The sequence below is a fragment of the Pyxicephalus adspersus genome, chromosome 12 (genome assembly GCF_032062135.1).
Source record: "Pyxicephalus adspersus chromosome 12, UCB_Pads_2.0, whole genome shotgun sequence".
NCBI lineage: Eukaryota > Metazoa > Chordata > Amphibia > Anura > Pyxicephalidae > Pyxicephalus > Pyxicephalus adspersus.
This window is the reverse complement of record NC_092869.1, coordinates 6,954,690-6,976,055: the sequence shown is the minus strand read 5'-3', so window position 1 is coordinate 6,976,055 and position 21,366 is coordinate 6,954,690. Positions and strand designations below refer to the sequence as shown.

Sequence of the window (21,366 nt, the reverse complement as noted above, 5' to 3'; positions counted from 1 at the left end):
ATATTTTAATTATTTTTTTTAACACATTTGTCGTATAGGACGCACTAACTTTTCCCCCTCAGTTTTGGGGAAGAAAAAGTGCGTCTTATATGGCAAAAAATACGGTAAGTGTGATTTACACTGCATACTTACCCCTGGCTCTTATTTCTAGTTCTGACTTCTGAAGTTTTCCTTCAGAATTTATCCATACATGTGGCAGATTGTTGTTCAGCCACCACTGGCAGGGGTTTAAAACAGAACTAAAGTAAAAAAACAAAACAAAAAACAACACAGTTACTCCCACAGATCCCTCGATGGCGCTGGACCTTCCCTTAATCCAGTCTGGTGTTGTCCTAGAGATCTTCTTTGTCCCAGCGCTGAGGAAGAACTGGGCACTGCCCTCTTTATTCTTTATTTTTTCCATTGTTCTAGCTACGTCACCCGAACTGTCACTGTGCTGTTGCAAGGTCGGGTGATGTAGCCGCTGTGGGGGGGGGAAAAAAAGAGCTGATCTCGGGCGCATGCGTGAGATCAGCATCTCCTTCCCCTTAGTGGAAAAAATGCCCTTGCTGCGCATGCCCGATAGGCCCCAGCAGGAGCAGCCCCGGCCTCCTGGGATACCTACACCAGGCTTTGCACTCCCATTCAGTCTTGAACTCTGCGGCGGTGTCTACCCTTTTATGTAAAGTAACAATTTGGAGTTTAGGTCCACTTTAATAAAACCCAAGCTAACCAATGGCTTGTTGGCATCGTTATCCCAGAATTTTTTGAAGTTTAGACCAAAACAGACGCTGTTAAAGAGCCTTATATTTTAGTATGGGTTATGGAAGACGAGCTGTCGGTCAACAGACTTTGTGTAGAGCCACCAATCAGTACAGGTTGGATAATAAAAGCATGCAGGTGATTGGTCGCTGTAAGAAGGCGTCCATAAGGTTGCACGCCAGCCCAGAAAAGATAGGTTGATTTTACCATGAAGTCTGTTTTGCTGTAAGAAACATTTCTGTACCTCAAATACCTAAAGAGTATAATTCAACAATTCATCACACAGATTGCTTTTTTTAAAATGTTTGGATATCCCATAGAAACGATCGGCAGACATGAATGAAGTGAGAAATCGAAAGCTGGGGTAAATAAATCTGACATTGTGGTAATTAATGGTGGGGTGTGGCGAGTCGATGTATTTCCTGGGTAAATACTAGCTGGAGAATATCATTTACCTATAAACATATTTGGAGAGCGAGAGAAAAGTATAGTTTAGTATATTTGAGGTTGTAATTATCTGAGTTTTGTTTTTTCCTCAGCACGGGTCAGAAGGATTAGCGTAATAAATCATGACAAGGGGAATTAAAGAAGACCTGTCATTTGATATATAGTGATGTATGCATTTCCTGGCCTGGTTACATAGCTCTTCTCACATCTGGTTGGTTGGCTGGCTCCGTACACTTTTGGCAGAAATCTTGTGACCATTGCTTTGGCACCGGTCATGTGACCTGGAGAGAGCCCGCTGTCTTCAGGACGAGTCTAAGGTTCAAATGGGTGGTGAATACCTCCTCGGAGCTCCTGGGCACATATTGGTTGAAATTGAGTGCCCGGGAGCTGTGAGGAGGGATTGACGTGCTTTCTGGAACATTTGCTAAGTAAGTTGTTGCAGTGCAGTCGTCACAAAAGGATTGTTCATGCTGTTATGAAGGCTCTCACTTGACTGTGGATGTGGTTCAAGCCAGATAAGCTGCATGGAGCTTTTGAAAAAGTCTTCAAACACCTGCCACTAAAAAGAGATTTTAGGCTCCTCCGTTTATTATAATGATAACCAGGACTTTGAGCGGTTGAGTCCTGGGTGACAGTCTGAACACGGCCAAAGCCAGCTTTCCGAAATACCCCAGGCAGAAGAAGGGTAGACGTTGTAAAATGGTTCAAGGTTATTATTAGACAGCGATTGTTCTTAAAATATAAAAAAAAATGTAAAAATAAATCCTGCACAGGAAATGGGTGATAGGAAAGCTGGAAGAGGTGATCTTGTCATGTTCCTCTCATTCTCTTTCCCGGCCCTCCTCGCACGGGTGCGGCCTGTGACCTCCCTGCCCTGCAATTTTATTTTCTGACTCTGAATCTCAGCGGTTTTCCTACACCAAAGTTCAGCTCCTGCCACACCTCTTCCTTTACACAGAGCTGACTTGGACTCTGTTCTGGATTGTGTAATTCTCCTCTTATCTAAACCAAAGACATTCACTGTTTAGATGTGTGCTCTTCAGGGCAAAGTGACACGTTTAATTCAAAGCAAAAATAGGAAAGTGTATATACTTGCTTTCCACTCTCCTTTTTCCCAGGATGATTGTCGTCCGAGATGAGGCAAATATCTAGTGTGTATATAGCTGTCCCCCAATGCCGTTCACTGATCCGTCCTGGGGTATCAATGAGTGACCGAGCGAGGCCGACCCTTAGTACTTTCCAATGGAGTAAGACACAGGGGGGGTACCCTCTTATTCTCCCCTCTCCATAGAAATGTACAGCACTGTTTTTTTTCTATCTCAAAAGATCATTTTCAGCAAGATTCAATGTGCATGTCTAGGCTTAAAGTCCCCTGGTATATTAAAGCTCTCCAAGACTGTAGAAGATGGACTATCATGGGTATGTCTGGGTTATCTGACAAACTTGGAATGAATTTCTTTAAATCATTTACTATTATTTAGCAAATGTTTTCAAACCTGTACCAAAACCATGCCAGGTTTGCTGGATCACCTAGGCTCACCAATGGTAGTCTATCTTCTCCAGTCTTGAAGAGATTTAATAGGTCCATTGTGTACTATAAGACAGAACATGATGAAATATCCATCCCGTTTGGGGGGTTAAAGGACTCTGTAATTAACAAATATTAAAGTGTTCCCACATACCAGCAATAAGTATGTGATCTAAAAGGGTGGGGGATATAATGGTGAGAAGACAGGAGACCGAAGAAGACAGAACATCAACCACATTTTATCACCCCGTTAAAATAAGCCTAATGGGATTTTAAAGTACAAAACTAACTGTATAAAAGTCAACAGTTCATCAAATCTAAAAAGTTCTATAGACCCAAACATATGATAAAGAATAACTGAAGGTCAATAACCCTTCTTAGTCCTGTTGGAATTTTGCCACAGTATTCAACGCGTTTTGCAGATTCTCATGGTGTTTGCTGCACTAGGGGACATGTGGAGCATACCCAAAGGGAGATTTATATTCATATATTTATTCATATAATCCTATATGTGTTCCATATTGTAGATGGTGAAAGTTGGATAATATTGATCCTCTTTTCAGTCTCCCAGTAGGGGGTAACAGGAGGGAGACATTAGGGGGTAGATAATGAAAGAAAGACCCAGAGAGGTTTAGATTAAATAAGATGGGTTTAATGGTAGTGGGGAGGGAGGGCTTGTTCAATACCCATCCTTTTGCATTAATAGAAACCTTTAAAACAAGAACCTAATTCTGCCATTGCTGAACTCCCACTGCAAGAATTTATTTTTTAGTTTTAAGCCGTGGGAATGTTAGAAACATTCCCCATTGTGTTCTCTCCAAGTTAAAATATTCCATGCTTATCTGAAGTCAGACTTGTTATTCCTCTGCTTAAGTAATTGCAAAGTAATTACAAAGCAGTTTTGGGAGTAAACAGGCGGCCGAGCGACTTCTATGAATCACACCGTTTGATGAAGTAGTTTTCCTATGGAGTATTCTTCCATCCAATGACCTCATCTTTTCTCAGGACAAAATCTGACTTGTCGTTCCGTTTGAACAGGTCGGGCAAATCACATGGCCCAGCGTGTGATCCTGGCACATCAGGCAAGTTCGTCATTGTTTAATTCTGCCTTTCTCAATCTTTTTACACTTGAGGAAACTCTGAATTGATTTTTAGGTTTTGAGAACTCTTCCTAAGAAACTATTTATTGGGGGTCAGTTGACAAAAAGTCTCCTAAATTGGTTACCAGTGAAAAGAAAAACAGAGTCATACAGCTGACTCTACCAAGAGGTGTTGGCCCCAGAACTATACGGGCATCACATTATGGGAGCTCATTCAGCCACAGACAGAGGAACGCCCAGCAACCTCTGGAGGAACCCTTTTTAAGATTGGCTGGTCTAGTTGGTTCTTTGCTTCTTCTGGCATATGTTCAAAAAATCTCATTGAGACGTCATCAATTATACATCAGAAGGATGGATGACCTCTATATAGAAATAAACAGGTTTTCTTCTGGCATACAGAGCGGAAGCAAATGTTTGTAGCAGAGACTGTCAGCCATGTAGCATTGGCAGGTGACTATAAAACTTTGACAAGGTGGTAATAAAGCAGAACTGAACTGTTTTTTTTCCCGGGGCCATTTAAGGCCATCCTGTTTGACAGAATGACAGGTCCATGCTGTGGAGTTCCATTTATTCTAGGCATTCAAGGAAAGCTGGGATTGCCGCATGCCCCGTTTAACAGAATTTGGCAGCTGGGCGGTGATCAGGCAGGTAAGAACTGTTATTGCAGAAGGGACATCGCCTGTCCCTTTTCTGCAGTAAACATCTGCCTGATCGTGAATGTTTCAGAGTGACTTTAATCACACTTTATAACAGAACTAAAGTGAAAATAAAAAAAATCACACATACTTTTAATCTCACATATCTCTCGATGGCGCCAGACCTTTCCTCGATCCGGTCCTGCATCGTCCTAGAATTCTTCTTTGTCTAGGCACCATGTTTAATCTTCTCTTCCAGTCTTCCTTCTAGGTGACCTAATCTCGCACTGCAAAGGTGCAAGATTGGGTGATGTAGTCGCATTAAAGGGGGGAAAAAAGGAGAGCTGATCGCACTGCACATGCGTGACATCCCCATCTCTTTCCCCTTTGCCCATGCCCATCTTGGAAGGAAGGAAGCAGCCAGAGCATCCCGGCAGGCACTGCGCTCCCATTCTTTAAAATGTTGAGTTTAGGTCCGCTTTAAGCATAACTGTACAAGTTGATCACTTCTTCAACATTATATAAATGAAAGCCTAAAGATCCCTTACAGTCACAGGTTGTCCTTCTCAGTACACAGTTTGCTGCATGTAAATTGCTGCATCCTCTGATAGGCGGAAAGGTAAAGGTTTGTCATTGGTGGTTATTACCCTATGTGGTCCGTTTCCTTTATTTAACAAGAAGTAGGTCACGTTAGAACATGAATAGCTTGTTAACGTCCTATTTTACAAGTATTGCTCGGTTTCACTTTTGGCTGTCTGGAGTTTACAAGGTAATAAAGTAAGAGCTGTTTAGTGTTCCCCTGGCCGCTCTCCCAGCTCCAAATAAACGGGAATATAATTTATATTTTTTTTACCTTTCATTCATAAGTTTGTGCGAAGGTGAAAATTAGATTAGGATTTAGAGATCGATAGGGTTACATTGCGCTGCATACTAAGGTATTACTGCTGCCATTGTTCATCCGGTTTGGTGATCGCAGGTGAAGAATCGCAGCTGAAGGCACAAGGGCATTTTATGGGTGCAACGGAGGGCACCCATACAATGCCTGGCATATCTTATCACCCTCAGGCTTCAATGTTTTCCCTCCTATTATCCTGATACATAGACATTGGGTTTGGCCAAGCATTCATTTTAATTTTATAGTGGAAGAAACTTTACACTTGTTAGAAGCATACAGGATACAACAAATCCAACGATCACTGTTCCCTCCAATATCCCTTTACCTGCCTTTATCTTTTACAAATGATTTTCCTGCTTCCTCAGATCTTTATGGTTGCTGCTATTTTCATTTTTTTCAATGATTTGAATAGCTGAGACCATTACATTTTATTCCAAGGGTACCTAAATCTTTGTATTTTTGAGTGGGTAGATTGTACATACTTGGAGGGCAGAGTGAATCTTCCCTGGAGGGCATTTAGTAATAAAGTCTTGGCAAAGGCATTAAAGCTTTTTACACAGGCTGAATAATTTTCACCCAAGATGAATGCTCATCATGTTTGTCCTGTGTGTAGAGTGGTGTCAGGCTTTGTTTCAGCGGTCAGTTACAGGCACAACGGCTGTCATTTCCTATGGTGGAGGATAAAGTAAATTTTTGGTTTCAGATACCCTTTAAGCAAAATCACCTTTTCTCCATGCTTTGGAAATAATTGTGATAATGATGGAACATTGGGACTAAAGCACTGTGAAGATATAAGATCACATTTACTGGAAACAATCGTTTTTTGTGTTCCCACTGTTACAGATTATGAACACTCAAACACTACACACAGAGTCCCCTAAAGCAAGGGGGGGACATGCAGGAGACGTCCTGCTGCGTTCTCCTCCATTACAACGAGTTAATTTATGTTCCTCTTTGCCCAGTTTTAGCAACTTTCCCGATTTTCTTTCTTGATCAAGATTCATGATTTGCATTTTTAAAGCTGTAAGATCAACATGACAACCTGGTAGCTACAGTAAGTCAGTATTGGCCTTTCATGACAAGCTAATTTGAACACTTAACTATCTGAAATGTTGAAATATCCGACCAGGGTCAACACACATAATGGAAACTCAGATTGTTTATATACCACATGTGAACGAGCCGTAAACCTTATGTGACCTTATAACCCAGAGGTGATTACAGGTTCTCCACTCTCCTGTTACCATAATAAAATATATAAATTCGTTGCCTGTGATGTTAGCAAGAGGTGAAGTGCTTTGTTTTGCTTCTTTTTCGATTCAGATAAAATCACAGCAACCCATTGACGGCTGCAACATACTCTACAGACGGCCGCAGAGGCCCACTGTATGACACAGGCACGGAGGTGTCATTAAGTGTCGACGGATAATTGAATCAATACGTTCAAGAATCTCAATCTATTTATAATACATCTATTTATGGCTCCGGCTCAAATCTCTTTCTGTCTAGCCGGGATCAGCTGCAATGCTGAGCTTCGGTCTGGGCTGCTATCCTCTCTGTCATGTTTATTCATTAAAGGGACGCTCCTGTTGGAATAAAGAGTTGTTTTTGAAGAGCAATTTTGCCGAAAAATTTAATTTCTTTGCACCATGGCAGACCTCAAATCTCTTTCTGGTCTTTTGGGCCTGTTTTTCCCATCTCCGTTGCACGTCCTGGAATCATAAATTTAGGAGGAGTTCAGGGGTGGGGAGATGTGCTCTGTCAAATGAAGGGAGCAGCTATGAAAGCAAAGGATTCACCTGCGAACTGATACTCATCCTAGTATTATAATAAACAGGATTTATATAGTGCCAACATATTACGCAGCGCTGTACAATAAACACTGATTATAAATGACAGACGGTGACACAGGAGAAGGAGAGCTGCCCAGAATAGCTTACAATCTAGGAGTTGATCTATTGTATCTGGTTGACTTTCTTAACTTAATCTCCAGGGTTAAAAAAATAAAACGAATAATTCTCACAAGCTTCTGGCCAGTGTCCTCCATGCGCTGGGTACTTTTGCTTCAAGGCTGAAATTTTCTCCCTACTCAGTCAATCAACTACAAAAACATTTCTACACACTGTATACTTCAGCGTCTTGATAAACGTTATTGATCCAGACTGGAAGAACCTACATGGATCTCGGTAGAGTTCTTTCGTTCTATATGTCTGAATCAATAAAGTTTATAAAGATGATGTATTCGTTGCGCTGCCCTCTTTTTATTGAGTTGACTTTATAAATCTCTAGGGTTGTCAGAATCTTTATTTTCCTAATGACCCTGAGCCGGAAATACAAGGCCACAAGTTCCATTGATCAAATACTTTTTCTCTCAAACCACTTTGGCCGCTCCGCTTTAGACATAAAAGGAAAATCGCGCTGCACAGAATTATTGCAGGAGGCTTCAGTAGGTTTGGCAAAGGTCTCCTGGAGATGACGCTAAAGGTTTGCATGCTCCTTGGTTTAAATATTTCTAGTGTCAATGGTTTAAATCCCCAACCAAGAGATAAAAATGGGTCCTTCAGGCAGTAACCATGACCTGTTCAACCTTTCTTCAGAGTATTAAAACTTCTTTTTTTTTTTTGCTGACGTGTTCCGAAGTTGTGCTTCAAAGTCAGCTTCTGCAGTATAACTTACATAACTTTATGACTGGGCGGTTCATACCAAGGGCTTGTCATATTTCCATGCCAAGTGAGGTGCCAGACTGGCACCGTATGGAAATGTCAGAGATAAGGACGCTGCATCCTGCAATGCAATCTGGGCACCAACCTTAGCCTGAAATCCATTCACATTACATGGTCGGATGTCAGTCTGTTCATCTCGTTTTAAAATTAGATTGATTTTAGAAATGGCATACTATGTGTTGTTTTATTTGCTTGGGCTTTCCACGTCACAAATCCGGCATCACACAATTAAATTCAGATACCCTTTACTGTGGTTGGGCAATGTAAGAACAGAAACAAGCCATAGAAGTTATCTGTCTGCTCTTCCCCCAGTATGTTTTTGTGCAGTATACCTGATTGGCTTCCGGTGCTGCTCATGGTCTGTATTGGACAAGGCATTTTACTTTTATTTTACTTAACCCAGAATTTTTTGAGTATCAGTATTGTTGCACATAGTACCTTCTTCATATATCAAAGGTTTAATTACACTTTAAAATCCACATTGCATGCACCCTGGTAAGGAACAAGCCCATGGTATGGTATGCATCCTCTATTGGTAAGCTCAGTACATCACGCGGTCTGTTACTTTTATTCATGACAGGTTCTCTTTGGTTGTGATAATGTAGCAGCTTTCTCATGTGTCAGAAGCTGTAGCGCACACTCGTGCGCCTGTTCTGCTAAGCTCAGTTTCCTAGAATAGAGGCCGACTACAGTCTACCTCCAGGGACATGTCTCTCTCAATGAAGAGCAAATATTTCATGTCACGGCTGTTTAGCACACGTGCACAAGGCACTCGCTTGTCAATATTGTGAGCTGGCCCGCGATGGGAATGCTGATTTTTTTTTTTCTTTCCCGAAACACAACAGCCACAGGCTTACATTGCTGAGAATCCACAAAGTCTAAGTGTTGGGTTACTTGTGCACAGAGGAGCCGTGTGGCCCTTACTACATTCATTCAAAAATAAATCAAGGTATGGCTGAAGCAACTGGAAAAGGGATTAAAATGAAAGGGAAAAAAATATCTTGCAAATAAAATATTTAACTGTCCTTCAGCCAAACTTCCCTGTGCTGAAAACTGCCTAATTTCTGGTCTTTTCCTGGACTTTGTGGTTCCATCCATTGATCCTATGTCACCACAGGACATGGTAATGACACGGAGGACTGTGCAATTAACTGCCGAATGATGTGGTTGCATCTGTCACTGCAGAATACGGAAAATACAGCCGCTGATGTTACCCACTGAGTGCTATGTTTCCATCCATCGGCCGCTATGTTAGTACAGGACGACATAATGATGTAGAGGCCAATGGAAACCTCGTGCTCAATGGTTGGTTCCATGTATTCCTATGACATCATAGGAAATTAACCGTTGAGTGGTCGGTGGGTTTCCATTCATAAGCCCCTATGTCACTACAGGACACAGCAATGACATAAAGGCTGGTGGAACTACACATTGAGCACCATGTTTCCATCTATTGGTCCCTATGGCACTACAAGACGCTGTAATGATGTAGAGGCCAATGGGATTACACATTAGGCACTGTCTTCCCATCCATTGGTTTCTATGGCACTACAGGACACAGCGATGACATAGGGACCAGCACACATATTTGCTGTTTCCTGTGCATTGGTCTCCAAAAGTCACAGTAATGACATTGAGGCCAGCAGAATTAACTGCAAGCACTTCGGTGTTCAGCTCAGAAATTTTTAAAGCTGAATGGAAATTGTAGGCAGGTGGCAGCCCCCCTGTATTGTGACCCAACTCTTCACCCAAAAACAGCTGGGTGGTTACTGAAAAGTGCCGGGCGGTGCACCCAGCTAAAAGGGGCTGGGGAGATCACTGCACTTTGTTTAGTGCTTGGCTAATATCAATATGGAAGCCATGTAAAAACATTTCAGGCACTCTATTCTAAGCACAAATTATAAATAGCAAAGTTTTCATTAAAAGACAAACAAATATCCAACAACACATTTTTGCACATAAGTTGTAAGCGGCCAGGAATTCTGGAAAAAGGTCAACACCACCTCCTCTGTTGTATGATATCAGCCTCCAAGTATGCCTATGGAGACCGGAGGAGCACACTAAATTGTCTCAGGCTAATGGCATTTCTGCTCAGTCATCCCCCATAAACAACCCTAATACAAAAGTCCGCACTGTTCCAACTACTCGGAAGCTACAAATCTCACGTTGCCCCCTGTCTAGCTGCTGTTTGGGAATAATGGACGTGGTAGTCCAGCACTATGGCATAAAGGGTCCATAAAGGTTCCTCCTGCAACATAGTTAAATGACCTGTTGATGCCATGTGGTCACCATGTATTAGCTGCAGAATGAATATAGAAGCAGCCATATTTCCTCATTACATTTCCAGGCTGTATTTCCTATTAACCCCTCAGATGTGAGCTCCCTGAAAACGAATGGACGCTGTTAGGTTGCATACACACATGAAACTCTCCCCCCGAATTGAACATTTTTACTCATCGACATATGTACAGCGGTCTCCTGATTCCGTTTATTGTTCAATGAACGACCGATCAGGAACAACCACAATGCGTGTCAATAGAGGAGAGCACAGCGGGGTGCCACTCTTCCTCCTCCCCTCCCCTGTCCATTGAAAATAATGGAGCTTTGTGTACATTGCTTGTTCATTCACCTGTTACTGGAAATGACCATTTCCAGCATGAGAATCCGGACGTATGTACATAGCCTTAGACTGCAAACAGTCCCAGTTGACTCAGAAGAGGATCATTTACTTTAATGCTGTGTGCACACCTTCTGTTACAGAAAGCAATGGGTCCTGTACCCAGAAACAACAATGGCCTATACTAGCTATCTAATGATATATGGCTTCTAAAAGCTAGAAAAAAGTGTGCTGAGTGGTAGAAAAATGCTGCATTCCTAAACAAATTCCTAGTAATTTAAATGCACAGCAAAGTGCACAGAGTTTAAGAATTTGAGGAATGTAACATATAGCACTGCGTCCAAAGTACAATGGTTTAGAGTATGTAGCCTATAGTAAAGCATACAGGCTGCAGTTGAAAGTATGTAGAAATGCATACAGAAAGCAGTTAAATGTATTCACAATATAATAATGTGTACAGGATACAACAATCCACAGTATGCAACAGAAAGCTCAGTTTACAGTAGGCTGTAGTCCGGATAATGGAACACAAAGTAAAAATCTACAGAAGTAATGTTGAAAATAGCTTACAGTATGAAGCAATCTACAATATGTTACAGCATACAGAATGGTGTACAGAATGCTGCGATCCAAAGTATGTAATGCCTGAAACATTGTACTGGTCTACCGTTTGTAACATGCAGCACAATGTAAAGAAGGCAAAGGTTTGCATCAGCCTTTTTGCAATGTTTTTTTTTTTTGCATAGGGGAACCCTTAAAATAACTTTTAGGTCTTTAGGGAACCCCCAATATAATTACTATATTCACATCCCACAGTACATTGGCCTGGAGAACAATAAGAAAAAAGCCTCTTACATTGCGGGTCAGTGGGAAGAATGTCACCCTTATAGATGGCCAAAAATAATATTGGTGTCACCTAAATTATCAAGGAATCCCTAGAAACCTCTGGAGTAACCCTGGTTGAGAAACACTGACCTAGAGTATGTAATCAGGTGGGAAAAAATTGTAGGTGGCTGGCAGCCCCTGTATTGTGACCAAACTCTTTAGTAACCACCCAAAAACAGCCGGGTGGGTGCTGAAAAGTGCCGGGTGGTGCGCCCAGCTAAAAGGGCCTGGGGAGAACCCTGGGAGAGTACAGTGATTGTTCTCTATAGGTTATTCATTGGTCCTCCAGAATTGATCGATGAACGAAGTGCTGCACAGTTACACACACACTAGATTTTCACCCAATCACAACCCTTTGTCTCAGTTAACAATCATCTCTCGTGTTTGTATCCTTTGTGTGGTTTTGAATCTCTGATCCTGCAGCATCTAGGATGCCCCTCCTGTCACTTCACAAAGGTTTATGTACAGAACAAGGTTCAGCATGTGGCAGCGCCTACGCTGCATTACGTTTCCGGGTCGCTAAATAGCAGAGTGCCATCTGCTGCGGCAGGCCAGCTCTGGTCACTCACAGACTAAGCTGATTTCCCTGCCAAAGCCTCAACGTAGAGCCGGCCATCACTGCGGAGCTGCCATCGCATGACGTGTTCATTGTGAATTATCGCAGCTGCTGCCTGGAGTGGCTTGTAAGGAATCCAATGGATTTGGACCAGTTTGGCTTAATTCTTTTTTTCCATAAATCTTTATTGACAAATCAATATTTACTAAAGGATCCCAGAGCAGAATGGGTTAGCTTAAAAGACATCACAGCAGATGAGTCTTGCATTGCAGCAGCCTTTGTCTGACTGACAACCCTTCTAATATCTGGACATATTTTTATGTGCTGAGGGAGCTCTGGTTTACATTCCAGATGTTCCACCAATATGTGACATGTCACACTCATGACACACATTTCTAATACACAACTTGGATCATTTTCTGTCTATACGATCTCCGTCAATCATCGCTCTACACTGTCTCCTTGAATGAATGTTCTACAACACCCAAACCACACGTTTATCACCTTACCTGACAATTGTTTCATATACCCTCTTGGATTTTATATTTACCCTCCTCCCCACATACTATTTGGACTTCTTTACCCCCTATGAAAACAAGTACATATTAACGGCCATTTTTTCCTACAATACCTGTGTTTTTGTTCACAGTATCCGCTAAATGCTCTACATAATTACCCCTGAAGAAGCCAATAGGCGAAACGCGTTGGATGAAGATGAGACATTTAGCTCCCTTTTTCTATAAGATGCTGATTTATTAGGAAACCCGATATCTAGTTTTTGGTCCAAATTCCCCACCTTACTTAAAAGGGCTGGACCTCCTATGATTACCGCGTTTACCTTGTTAGGGTTATTAATACATATTGAATGGCCTTTTTTCAAAAAACCCCATCAACTTGCTTTGGTTTTTCTTGCCTTTGAACTTACTTTGTATGTGTTGACTCACACGGCTTGTGTGAGTGGGGTTTTGGCCAATTTATGGAAATACTTTTGGAGATAAGGCTGTAAATTATACTCTACAAATTACCATTGCATTTACAGATGTGTTAGTGCTCCCCCTTGTGGCTGCAGAAATCTCACTACCCCCTGCGGCTCCATCATCCCACTTGTAATATTCTTGCACAGACAGCGGCTGTGATGTCCATGAAATCCCCTTTCCCTGGTATTATAAGGGGCCCTTCTAGAAGTTTCTTGTGATAGGAGGATCGGCCAATCAAGCGATATTCCAGCTATAAGCGATGTTCGAGAAGTGGAGATGATTGTATACATTGTATTGTATTTCCAATACTCACCCATCATTTTATAATTCGGTGCTGGGATTGTAACAGTTTACACTTCATTATCTATGCTTAGGTTTAATTGTCTGTGATCGTAATTTTCAATGCAAGAAAAATGTGAACGTTCCCCATTAATTTTCAATGTTGTGGATGAATCCATGGCTGCCATATTGCAGGGACTGCACATTACCTACCTATGTCTGCGACTTGTCATAGGGCCCCGGCGGAGACGTGTCACCTAGACCTCCGCTTGTCCCCAAATTCTTCCTGCACCAGCGAGATGTCTGGGAAATCTTTACACCACCTTAGGGGATCCGGCTAAGCGATTTCTCTTCACATTTTGCTTCCGTATGGAAATCTGCTCTGCAGAAAACAGGCAATCGGGATATTTCCCAAAATGGATGAAATATTTTTAGTCTCTAAGAAAAGCATATTCATCAGGATATTTTCCTAACCCAAGATTTAGTGACAGCTTTAGTCTTCTTTTTTCACTTGATGATCCTGCCAGTAGTTGTCGTGGAGTGACCACGTTCACTGTACTGTATCTATGGAGGAGCAGCGTTGTCACCCTAAGGCAGGACGTTATCTCTAACAATGGTGTCCTGTAGTCCAACACTCCCCAACCTTCTTTGCACCATAGAACAGTATCAAGACAAAAAAAAGTAGGATTTCTATCTCCTGTCATTTTGCAAGCCGGCTTATGTGATCGACTGAATGAAATGACAGAGGAGCGGAGCCAGGTCACACGATTGGCTAAATTATATGATAAGAGAATGGAGGAGACACAGGTCCTTCCAGTCACAGAAAAGTCACTGCGACCCAGTTCAGCACAGCCCACATCCTGGTACCGGTCCCAGTGGTTGGGGACTCCTATTATAGCCCACAGAGAGAATTGCAAGCCATGCTGATAACAGCAGAAGCACAGGAAGTTATACGTTCACTGCCTGCGTAGGATTGTTTTTTTTTAAACAGGTACAATAAAATGCTTTTGAATAGATTTTTAACAGACCAAAAGGAAACAAAAAGAGCAGTTAGTGTTTGGGGTATATTTGCATGTTAACTTTTTTTTAATTTGACCACCTGCTTGCTTGCTTTTTATTGTATGTCATTTATAGATGCATTAGTGCTCCCCCTAGTGGCCATCAGCATATCATGGATCAGTTAAAGGAAAGCTGGGTGACACATTGTTTTGAAAATACCAATTCCCAGTGTCACTGAATTATAAACAGCATGCAAATTAGAAGCTCTGACGTGTTTCTGACTCTACTCTGATAGGTTAATGTAAATTAGTAGATTGCTCCAGCCAATGGGAACGTTCCCTATTGATAAGGATGACAAAGGTGTGCTGTTGTCATAAAGAGTAGAGAGTGCTTCCATTGGATGCTTATTTTTTGGGACTTCCTTCTGATTTGATTTGCCAGGAAAGCAGTGGGGGTCGGAGGTTAATTCAGAGGAATTTGACCAGGCAAAGACTGGAAATTCCCAATCAATGGTCAATCAATATAGCAATCTGGAATGGTCAGTATTCAGTGGATTTATGTTCTTAAAGAATTCGGTCCAGTTCATTTTTAAACTCAACCAGTGCAGTATTCTCCCCAGAATTTTTTTTAGGCTGGGAAAAGAAGCTTTGGGTGGGCGGTGGCCCCTATATTCTGACCCAACTTTTCATTAACCACTCAAAAAATACCGGGTGGGTACAAAAAAGTGCCAGGTGGGTTGCCCAGCTAAACGGGTCCCTGGGGGGGGGGTGGCACTGCAGTGCCCATTATGAAGGGGCTCCAGCAGTCTCTTTGCTGGATGGCCAGATCCAAATTGTGTGCCCATTGAGGGCTTTCGTCTTGCTTGCCCGGCGTTCCCAGGTCTGTACCCCTGCGGTGCCAATTATGAGGAGTTCCTTCCCTCCCTGCACTTAATGGCAGAATATCACTTTTGGATGGACTGGCCCCTTATCACTCTGTATTCTATTCAGTGTAGCTCTCAGTGTTGTAACTGCTGTGGGGACACAAATCCCATTCCCAGTACCCTGTCTGTCCTGTGCCCCAGCTGTTGGTGCGGGGATTGTGGGCGTGGCCTAATGCCTTGTAAACATCGGGTTGTAAGTCACATGGGGGGTCCTGCCTCAGCACTGCCATCCACAATATTGTATTTCATATCGGAGACCCAGAACATTGTTTGTTGAGCGGGAGGCATCCAGCAGCTGACATGCCAGTGTGACGGGGTGTGGGCAGCACGAATAGCGCTTTGTCTTCCTCCTTAAAGTTAAACACTTGAGACTTTGCCAGTGAAAACATTTGGAGTCATTGGAACACTTCTCCTAAAATAAGAGGACCTGTCATAAGGAAGAGGTCAGAGCACTTCCTGTGAACATAATAATTGTGCTGATCCCCTGGCTCCATTTCTGACTCACTGATGTAATACTGTATAGTCCAGACTCTGCATGCCAGGTATCTGGCATTTTTCTTTGCTCAGTCACATGACTTATCGGTGGGACGTGCCAACCATTTATGTGTCTTGTTCATTGAAATACATTGGCTTTGCTTTGCACTTAAAGTAATAAAAACCCAATCAGCTTCAACATGTTCATGTATAAGGTGACCACACTCTGGCCTTGTCTTTCATTTGTGCTCTCTTGTTGTCACCCTACTGGCCAGACTACTGGTAGCCATTTCAATGCATTGTTGTCACCATTGGCAACCACCCTGGAGAAAGAGGAGCGGGTAAGATGCCATTCCAGATGTGGAGTGCTGCCAGAAGTGGCTATAGGGCGTCAGCAGTGCTGTAATAAAAGATAAAGAGTGAAAACAAGCCTTTAAATCTCTGTTATATGATTTTTACTTCTCAAGCTGGAGTTTTCCTTTAAGGATCCGAGGGAAGCAGGCCGCAGCCGCCGTCTTGATGTTGTTTTGTGAAAAACGGCACCTGTAGGAGTCAGAACAATGTCCCCTTCTGAACGGCGAGGCGGGGCCGCCAAACGCTTTTGTGAAAATTGTGAACAAAGGGAAACCAGAACCCTTCTTCACCCAGGCCGAACGAGGGAGCTGAGAGAGGGTTTATTTTTATCTCTGTTTTCATGTGACTGGCGCTGTCAAGTGTGCGCGTTCTTCCTTCGTAGCAGCAGCAGCCCACAATTGCGTCTGATAATCTTCAGCGTACCCGCGGTGTGTGTCTGCTGCCCGTGTCTGTGTATTGTTCTACCCCTAGACTGAAGAACTTACCCCCTGACCTCCATGTCCCACCTGTTCCCCAGCCTCCTGAGAGGACTCCCTGATCACATGACCCACCGACATGGATCTCGTCCTGTCACATTTTGTGCGCTCAACCGGTGCAGAGCCAGGATTGGCTAGAGATCTCCTGGAAGGTAAGATGAGGAACTTAATCCCTACCGGTGACAAAGTTGCCATCCCGTTTATTTAAATAGTGATGAAGCCTCTGTTGTTTCATACACATCTGCAGCCAAAAAGCTATAAAATCTTTACATATGGCTGCGTGTGACCAGCCCTGGACACATAACTGATCATGTGACTGCAGAAGGTAACCAATCCCACTCCAGCTTTCTGGACGTAAATGGGGTTTGTGTGTCTATTTCAATAGATACAACAGCGGGTAGGACTCTGCAAAGTTTGTTCAAATCTTTGCACTATATGGAACCTCTGCGAAGGGGAGAAATATGAAGCGGATAGGTAATGTTAAATCTTTAAAACTTTGTCACATGACCACGTGGTAAGTATCCTTCTCCTGCTACTCTTTTGCCTGGTTCCTTGTAATAAATGGGGCGCTGCTTGCTTCTAATTCTTCTATGTGCTTGGAAATTCTTTTTCCAAAGGAGCCATTTGGCGACGGTTAAGCTGCTGTTTTTCAAACCGGTCCCATAGTTGTTCTCTGCAGCGTTTGGGTTAATGAGTGTAATCTGTAATTGATGTTTGCTGAATACGCTGCAAAAAACAAAATTGCAGTGTGTTCACTTTATACAGCAAGCACGGCATCCTGCAAAAAGTGCTCTTGTTTGAGATAAAGCACAGTAAGTGCTTGCAAGAATCCAAAAAAACACAACAGAAACTAAGCCAAGGGGAGAAAAAATGTGAACGGACAGGTTCCCTTCTACAATGAAATAAACGTACCTTCCTGTTCACAAACCTTCCAAGTTACTTCCATTTTTCTCAATGGACACTAAGCTGTGCAATGCTCCTAGATGTCAGGAGTGTAAGGAACTCCTGTGAGCACACTTGGGAGCTGCGTCATTCCGGCCAAGATGGCTGAAGATCATCCAGAACTGCCAACGTAATTTTAAAAATTTCAATCAGGCAGGTAAGTTTATTTTATTGCAGAAGGGACATCACTACTATTTCCGCAATAAACACCCCGTCTGCTCATTTTATTTAATTAGGTTTAGTTCTTGTTGTTCACTTGGTTGGCTGTTGTAAAGGGGTTTCTCTTCACCATGGAAATGATTCTGCCATCATCCACCACTTCTTCCGTGGCCATCCATCCAGGTCTTTTGGCGTTGCTGAATTCACCAGTGCTTTGTTTCTTTCTCATGTTGTACCAAACTGTAGATTTTACCACTCCTAATATTGTAGCAATTTCTTGGGTGGGTTTTTTCTGTTTTTGCAGCTTAAGGATGGCTTGTTTCACCTGCATGGAGAGCTCCGCATGTTGTCTGTTCACAGCAAAATCTTCCACATACCAGCGACGATGGAATTGCCCACACCAGCCCATGAAATAGCCTTTGAGTCAATCGTCCAATTACTTTTGAGCCCCTGAAATGAAGTGATTTAGTTCCTCACATTTTTATGCAATCTTTTTGTTCAACCCACTGAATTAAAGCTGAAAGTCTGCAGTTCAACTTTGTTCAAAAGTTGTTTCATTTAAAATGAATTGTGGTAATGTACAGAACCAAAATTAGAAAAAAGTTGTCTCTGTCCAAATATTTATGGACCTAACTGTATACACACACACATCTACACAACTGGGGAAGCAATTCCCCTCTTAGTCGCCAATGGAAAGTTCACCTTCTCCTGACAGTTGTACAGTTTTTTATTTCCCCACATTAAAGTAGCCCCATGATATCTTCACCATTCCCCAGACTCCACTGCGCTGGGATGGTGTAATATTTAATGGTGGAATATCCTACCAGCAATCATGGTGTTCTTCTGGATTCATTACTGTCTCGGGTGCGCAGAAGGATGGTCGGTGGCTTCATCAGGACCTGGGGTAATGACAGCTGACAGGATGAAGCACAGGAATCTGATTTACAGAGCTGCATTCACTATTTGGAGAACTTTAGAAATGAGTTTGAAGTTTGCATGCTGGAAAACAGCACTTCTGGTTAGGATCAAATGGTGGTTGGAATGTTGGTTCTGCGCCAGCCACGTCAATTGCTGCTCCTAGTGAACCGACATTTCAACATCTGATATAGGAGGCTCTCCGACCCTCACCACTGACCCAGTGGGAAACCACCTTGATGTTGTAGCTGATAACATTGCTTCCAGGACATTCCCTGTCATTGGCCAAGTAAATGGTTTATAAGCATTTTATGTGCGTTTCTGATCTTTTGGAACCAATAAATAGTCTACCCTGAACTTTGCACTTTCTGCCGAGAGGTGACTCAAGATCATAACGAGCTGTTAAGTCTTTTCATTCCTCACGGTTTCTGTTGCTGGTGATGGTGCTGAGCGCAGACATTTCAGGGCCACTTTCCATGTGGCGGATGTACTGTACCTTTTGCAGATATCTATGTCAAATACTTCAGCCGTACCTCGCAGCAGCGGGAGCTCAATTTACATATCTCCCGAAGGCGCAGATTCTGCACATACTGGGAATTTTAGAACTTGTTGTGTTCTTTGTGAAGCCTCTTTGAGCTTCCACGTGAGCTCCAAACTACTGAGTACAAAAATAAAAATACAATGAAAGAATAGAAATATGAAGGATTTGTAGTTCTGTCCATCTAGGCCTATGAATTCAAGGCAGGAAAGCTGTAGCAGAAAGATCAGTAACACTTATAGGTCTTGTCCTTCCCCCAGCCTGTGACTGGACAGTGATAGGAGAAGAGGAGAGAGAGGAGAGTGACTATTTCATTTCTCTATCACTCTGCTCTCTCTGGCCTTCCTCTTTCATTGTCTCTGATTTATTAAAGCTCTCCCAAGGCTGGACAGGATGCACTTTCATGAGTGAAGCTGAGTGATTTAGCAAACCTGGAATGGATTTATTAAAAGTAATTTGCTATTTGTTAGCAAATGTTTTCAATCCTGGACCAGATCCATATCAGGTTTGTTGGATCACCCAGCTTCACTGATGAAAGTGTATCTTCTCTAGCCTTGGAGAACTTTAATAAATCAGGCCTACTTTCTGGGTTTTTTTTTCCATTTATATGGAAGCTCAGCATTGAATGCATTACCTAGGAGGGTGCTCTGCATGCAAATCTCTCTAGCAATACCCAATCCTCCACACCGGAGTTCTTCCAGAGCTTGCTGGGGTTCCTTGAGCAATGAACAGTTTCGGCCTCTCAGGTCAGTTTAATAGATGCCAATGATCTTTTTGGCTCTGTAAGGCTGAAATTTCCACCGTCAAGTGGCAACATTTTACACAGCTCCAAAGAGCTTACAGTCTAGTAGCTGGGGGAAGTATCACACAATGGAATGGAGGGAAGTAGTGAGTTTTCCGTCTTCCACAAGGTGTAGGATTATTCCGATGTCACAATTGGGCCTAATATATCTGTACGCCAGGTGACACCTGGGACCCTCCAGAGTTCTCCGCGCTCTTCTGTCCCCGTTGCAGAAAGGCCATTCTGTCTCCTGGAATTTCAGGCCACACCTTCCGCGAGCTCCCGATAACAGAGGAAAGTTGTGCTGTAAACACAAAGGCTCATTGTGAGGAGGAGGAAACCTTCCACATTACATGGACACGCATGGTATCAGTATTTTGCAAACTTGTTTGTCTCTTTCTGTCCACTTTGCACCCCGGCAAAGAAATCGGGTTGGCAATGGGCCGTAGAAAAAGGTCAGCCTTTTGTCAGGATTATTAGGCCGGCTGTTAGTTTACAGAAGGAGATTTGTGTCTCCTGCCTGGCTATAGGGAGTCACCACAATCACACAGCCAGTTCCTTTCTTAGTATTGGATCATGTTAGATAACCCCCCATCAGGTGTTTATTGCTGTCTGTGTTTTCACTGGATTGAATTGGCTCTGTATTCCTTGCCTGTCCAGTGTCTGTGGTGCAGGGATGCAAAATTTGGGGTTGCAAGAGGTGAGATGAAAGATAACCTGTTCTGTCTCTGGGACAGGAAGTGAAGGAAAATCTCCCTGGTGGATCACAGACCGCAAAAATGGGTGTGCAGACCTACCTAAGAGGAAGAGACAAGTTTGGCTGGAAAAGAAATCTATGATCACTAACAACCTCTTGTAAATGTTTACTCCCTGGTTGTTTCCGAGTACGCAGCCAGTGAAAGTAGAATTCCTGATTTCCATTGCTGTGTTTGTCCCCATTTTCAGGAGTTCTTTCCTGTGTCAGAAATATATATACACAGCATTCTCCCCAGAAATCTGTAGGTGGGTGGAAGCCCCTGTATTGTGACCCAACTTTTCAGTAATCACCCAAAATACTGAAAAGTGCAAAGTGGTGCACCTAGCTAAAAGGGGCTGGGAGAACATATATATATATATATATATATACACCAGGGTTCTCCCCAGCCCCTTTTAGCGGGGTGTTTTTGGGTAGTTACTGATGAGTTGAGTTACAATACAGGGGCTGCCACCTGCCTAAAATTTCTTTGCACCCAGCTTTAAATAATTTATATATTTTAATTTTATGTTTTTAATATATTATAATTTTAGGTGGGTGGCAGCCCCTGTATTGTAACTCGACTCATCAGTAACTACCCAAAAACACCCGGCTAAAAGGGGCTGGGGAGAACCCTGGTGTATATGTATGTATATATATATATATATATATATATATATATATATATAT

At 42.7% G+C, this 21,366-nt stretch overlaps 1 protein-coding gene across 2 annotated transcripts in view; it reads left to right on the top strand.

The window, feature by feature from the left end:
* OTUD7B (OTU deubiquitinase 7B) overlaps nucleotides 1-21,366 on the top strand; it is a 56,854-nt gene that overhangs the window by 5,512 nt on the left and 29,976 nt on the right. The window contains exon 1 of one of the 2 annotated variants that reach the window (XM_072428846.1): nucleotides 16,514-16,760. The exons of the other annotated variant lie outside the window; for it this stretch is intronic. Within the exon in view, the coding sequence (XP_072284947.1) occupies nucleotides 16,688-16,760 (73 nt within the window). The 5' untranslated portion in view covers nucleotides 16,514-16,687. Of the gene's footprint in view, nucleotides 1-16,513; nucleotides 16,761-21,366 lie in introns of those variants that run through there. 2 annotated transcript variants of the gene reach the window in all.